Source organism: Tripterygium wilfordii, chromosome 3 (assembly GCF_013401445.1).
Source record: "Tripterygium wilfordii isolate XIE 37 chromosome 3, ASM1340144v1, whole genome shotgun sequence".
NCBI lineage: Eukaryota > Viridiplantae > Streptophyta > Magnoliopsida > Celastrales > Celastraceae > Tripterygium > Tripterygium wilfordii.
Window position 1 is genome coordinate 7,457,721 of NC_052234.1, and position 5,900 is coordinate 7,463,620.

The 5,900-nt window shown below is 35.0% G+C and overlaps 1 protein-coding gene across 1 annotated transcript; it reads right to left on the minus strand.

Annotated features, from left to right (window-relative positions):
* Window positions 1–2,619: 2,619 nt before the first annotated feature.
* LOC119995571 (loganic acid O-methyltransferase-like) lies at window positions 2,620–4,119 on the minus strand. The gene is made up of 3 exons (XM_038842085.1): window positions 3,933–4,119; window positions 3,178–3,846; window positions 2,620–3,105 (listed from the first exon to the last, which is right to left on the minus strand). The coding sequence occupies exons 1-3, from the start codon at window positions 4,071–4,073 to the stop codon at window positions 2,650–2,652; spliced, it is 1,266 nt and encodes a 421-aa protein (XP_038698013.1). The 5' UTR covers window positions 4,074–4,119; the 3' UTR covers window positions 2,620–2,649.
* Between the last annotated feature and the right edge of the window lie 1,781 nt (window positions 4,120–5,900).

Below are 5,900 nucleotides of genomic sequence, written 5' to 3' on the forward strand. Positions count from 1 at the left end.
ATTCATGTCGTCAACAACTAAGGGGACTTGTTCCTCTACTAAAGTTGGTTTGAGGGCTTCTTTTCTTCTCAAACATCCAATTTAGCTAATGAGATGGATGCTTACTTCTTTTCTTTAAGATCAATGTAATAGACCATCCGAGTTAGCTTCTGATTTTCTTTCCCTTATTCTACTCCCTTTGCAATTGAGAATTTCATTTTGAGGTGGTAAATGGAGACCACTGCCAGGGCTTTATGGAGGAGGGGTCTGCCTATGATAGTCTTTCGTTACTATCCTAGAGTTATTGGCAGTGATATGATTCCCTTAAGAATTATGAAGTCTCTAGGAAACACATTCAAGGGAGTCAAAACTGACTTTAGCTTTATCTTTTGAGATCTTCATTTACTTAAAAGCATGGTAGAATAGGATGTCTGCTACACTATCATTATCTACCAATATTTTCTTACTGTATAGTTTACAATGACCGCTTCCACCACCAAGGCATCATCATGGGGATCTTGTACATCTTCAATATCTTTTTAAGAAAAAAAACTATCTTCTCTTCCTCTTCCTCGGCTTTTTGCTCTTCCAAGTGATTCCATTAATAGGGGCATATGCCCTTCCTACCGACGAGCTTTCTCCTCCTATGATTACTCCAATCATTTCGGTTGTTCCTCTTTGATAACGAATAGTTATCTCTTATTCTCTACCTTCTTCAATCATCATCTATATTATCATCTATCCTCCTCCTCTTCTCCTTCCTATCCAAGGTGAACTGTTTGAGATATCCGTGTCTAATGAGATCCCAAGTTCATCCTTCAGATGTCTACATTTCTCAGTATCATGCCCATGATACTTGTACATTTACAATACTTGTTCGAGGTACGCTTATCAGCTAGGGCCCTCATATTCTTGGGCCCTTTCACAATATCACTGAATAAAAAGATGAAGAATGGTTGTGAATTTAAAAAAAAACTTTAAAAGAAAATTCTAAATATGTCACAAAGAAACAAATCAAGAATTTTACAAAAGAATAAATTGGCGAAAGTACTAGGGTTTCGATTTCACCATCTCCATTATACTCAATTCATTTGGTTATTAACTATCAATTCATTCATGTATGTCAAAGATCAAGTCCCCTTATTCATGTAATAGTCATGGCGTCTAACTTACTACGTCAATCCTTAATTTGCAACTATATATGACGCCTACACTGGATTAACAAACAAGGATGCATTCAAATCAATGGTGACTTTTATCAAGATCACATGAATCTTAGCATATGGCGCGTCTATGGCTAGGCAGTCATGGTGTTAAATTGCAAGAAGCTAATCTCAAATTGAGCATGACGTCTACTACAATATGCATCAAATTAATCAAATCCTAATGGTGATCAATCATCAAGATTCAATTTATCAATAAAGTATTTTAATCAACACATGAATAAATTAATAATCAAACCAAAATCTTTGAGCATAATATAGTGGCTACATTATCCCTAGAAAGAGGATTAGTTCTAGATTCATACAAAAAAATTGATGAAATTAAATCCATGAAGTCAAGAGAATCAAACGCAAGAGAGTCTAGAAAATGAAGCCGAAGACTCAGCCCAACGCTTTTTGCATCTCTTCTTTGTTAATTTGCTGCAAGCAGCAAGTCCACTTGCTTGTTCTTTAATGGGCCACTTCTTATTGGGCTTAAGAAAGACTAAGTTATGGACTTATGAGACATATTTTGTGGGCTTCAACATTCAAACTTTGTTACCAAACCCAACTTGATATTAACGCTCACCTCAGTCGGTACCGAGGTAGGTTTGCTGTTCTTCTTCCGAGTTGGCATTTAGGTGCCACGTGGCTATGTTTCAATGGTAAGGATAATATCAAATAGTTTACTCCTAATTTATTGATATAATTTGCCAAAAGATTAAAAAAAAAAAAAAATGTGGCAATTCCTCTCTTTTACCTGACCATGAGTTGGACCTCCACCCCACCAAATATATTGGATTTTATCCAAAAAAGAAGAAGTAATTATACACTAAAACATTGATTGGGAATGGCTCCTATGTTAGGTGACCAACTTCTCATTGCAATAAGAAAAATTTACTCTGAAATGTGTCATTGATTCTTTCAATATTATTGTTACTTAGGAGTAGTGATGGATCAAGAACTTCTAGCCATTAGGGGCGCACACTGTCTAGTACATTGGAGGCATGATCAATTGATATATTAGGAGCCTTGTACATTGAAGGCTTAGTATTGGGGGCTTGGTACATTGGGGATTGTACATAATTTCATTGGGGTCTAGCCCCCCAATGAAATAACACTGAACTTGTCACCGCTTAGGAGACGTGTCTAATTTTTTCTAAAAAATCTTTAGAATTATCATTGCTTGGCATTCAATTTTTCTTTGACCATCAATTGAAATGCGACTAACCCGTTTTGTTCGATCTCAATGTCATATGAGGTTTCAAATGTGAGTGTTGTAATCTCACCCAATATTGGATGAGGTTTGGCATTCAAGTGTTGTAGTCCCTACCCCAAACTTTTTGATAGATGAAAAAAATAATTATAAGTTTCTGTGATTGTGAAGGTATTTACCAACAATAAACTTGTTCGTCAGTAAAACCTTTTAATCGCGGAAAAATGTCAAAATAAACCTCAGAACTAGTAGTTATTGTTGTAGTGTTGTGAGATCTAAATAAATTTGAACCACAAACACATTGTTTCTGAATATATCTTGTGGTATGTCCTGGAAATCACAACAAATCCCAATCTCAATCAATGGATCATTTACGTTGCAACACAAAATAGGCCTGAGTTTTTTTCCTTTGGAACCAGAGTCTACTTGATCTGAAATCTTGCAGAGTTGTTGGATCAACCGATCAAACAATTCATTAATAATCTCAATTTCAAAGTTCTTTTTAAGCATTCCCTCGCATGAAGCCCTTGTGTGCACTACTACCTCCGGGATATCGACGGGGACTTTCAACCACGGTGCAGGGTCTCTTAGTCCCATTGCTTCGATGCTGAAACTCCCGTTTCTTTCAACTATGGCTGCGAATTCCCCAAGAGAACAATCATATATCGGCATGTTGAATGCGTCAACTGCATCTTCACTCACTTTTCCCTGTAAGATTAATATTAGATTAACGTTGTCATTTGTCATTTGTATAAAATAAAGAAGGAACTGATGATTTACCTGTTTGGCCATGTCCAAAAGGATAGACCCCATAGCATTAAACATCAAACCCTTATAAAGTTGAGAATAAGGAATCCCATCAGAGACACTACAAATTATAATCACCATCATCCCTCCACCAACAACCTCTTTAGCTCTAGCATTCAAGAAGGCATCAAGGTCTTGAGCAAATTGAGCTGCATAAGCACTAACCACACCCTCTCCTGCACTTGTGTAATGAATCCTGCCTTTGTTCCATGCTGGAGAGTTTCTGTCCTGCAACACTTGAGGGGCCTTGGAGAGCCAATGCAGTGAATAACTTGTATACACAACATGAAGAGACGAGTCCGGGAACAATCGACCGTAGAAGGAACCCGGCACGCCTGCTACGGAGTATTCTCTTTCTTGAGGCAGAGAGGCGAAGAGGGTGTTGAAATCGTTCGTCGATTGATCATTGAAGAACACTTGGAATTGAGGAATTAATGGAGAGTTGGGGCATTGAGTTTTGTACTTGGTTTTTATGATTTCTATTAGGCCTTGCATTGCTTCAAATGTATTTGGTCCTACTGCACAGCCCATATCGACCAGACGAATTGTTCTTGAAGTAGAAGAATCACAAAAGGACTTTATATCTAGCTTCTTCGTAATCACCTCATCAATTATTTCCATGGCTTCATTCCCAGCTCGTCGCTGCAAAATGAGGAAACTGTAACTAATGGAAAGAAATAATAAAAAGTGTAGTCAAAAAGTCTTAACTAAAATGTAATTACTTGAACCTGATACATGGAATTGTTGAAGTAACTGTTTGGGCCATGTCCACCAACCACTCCAATTGAGAAGTCCTTACTATCCATGGAGGCGGAATTAGTCTCACTTGATTTTGTGTCTCCGTGTTGTGTGCAACCACCCGGGGTCATTTATATAATTAGCTGGACATGAATCATATCAACTGAGAAATCCAATTTCAACTCTATATTTTTAGGATTCGTTCTACAATTAACAATACTATATATATATAGAGAGAGAGTATTGTGTGCGATCACTCAGGGTCTGCTATGTGAACCCGAAAAGACTCCAAAATCTATATGACATTAAAGTAATTATTAATTAAAAGCACACATGTAGGGTCTACTTAACATCCGACACCCCCATTAATTGGGGGTCTTTTGAGAGTAATTTTTTGAGAGATCTAATTTCAACTCTATATTTTTAGGATTCAAGAATTCTCTAGAGTCTTACAATTTGTAGTTAGTTGAAGAAAAAAAAGTCATAAAGTTCAAAAAAAATACAAAAAAAATTATATATATATATATATATATATATATGATATGATATGACACACTTCTCAAACCATTTGATTAAAATTGTAGACTCTCTTATTCTAAACAAATTGCGGATCCTCGGATCCTATTTTTTGACACCTTGCCATTTGTCAAGGTACATGGAACCACCCAGGGTCATTATATTTTTAGGATTCGTGGGCTCTATAATTCTCTAGAGTCGACAATTCATTTCTAATAAAAGAGAAAAAATCATACATATTTTAAAAATAAAAAAAATAAAAATTATAATGTGATACGGTTTACCTGTCAAACCATTTGATTAAAATTATAGACTCTCTTATATAATTAAGCAAATTGCGAAGCCTTATATCCTATTTTTTAACACCTTACGATTTGCCAAGGTACAAGGAGATGGAGAGAGAGTTTCATGATCGAAGTACCCAAAATTTATATGGATTTTTTTTACCATAATTCACATTATTGTCATAAAAAGTTTTTAGTATTATTGGGGTTCCATATACATAGAGGTTACATCAAAGGGTTAAGACAAGTATGTCACTTTCAGATGTCAAAAATAAGTTTCTCATCTGGATACACATAAAAGATAGGTCCACCAATGGAGCATCAAATTATATTGCAATAAGTGCTTTCCTTAGCTAGCAAGCTACAAGGTTCCAAACTTGACTAAATGATTCTCTAGGATAAACAACAACATTAATTGCCTCTCTATATATATTTCTTGATGATATCAGCCAAAGATTATGAGTAATATATATTCTAGGGTTTTAATTTCTGACTATTTATGAAATGGTCACTCTCTTATTTGGATAAATCTTTCTGCAGAGAAGTAACCTTGAAGTAGGTTTCTCTGAATGGATATTCTCGAATGTATCTTAATAGATTTTATACATCTTTTGAATGATTATTTAGATGTTGGATTGGATTATTTATCAAATGGTAAATTGATAATTGTTAAGAGATTAAACCAATTGTTTGATAAAATCTGGATTACCTCTCGATCACATTCTATTCAGATGGTTTATTTAAATAGGTTCTATGTATACACATCTTCCAATCTCCAAGATGGTATCGAAGCAATTGAAGAAAAACACAAGATCTTGATTCAATTTCGAGTTTATGTTTCATGTTTACTCTTTCCTATCTTTGAGCGTTAAACCGAATGTATAGGTGATTGATAGATTATTTGAGTGTGAAAGAAAGCACCAAGAATATATAACTAGGTCCTTATCTGCTTACATAATATATATATATATATATGCTTTTATTGTTTGACAATAACGGGGTCCTTATCTGCTTACATAATTCAAAAATATATGTATATTTAACTCTAATAATATACAAGAAGATAATGTTAAGGACCACTTCTTCATTTCATTGTTCTTTTAGTTACACTGAAAATGATGCATTGACTTATTGGTAGCCTAAAATTTGTTCTAGGAT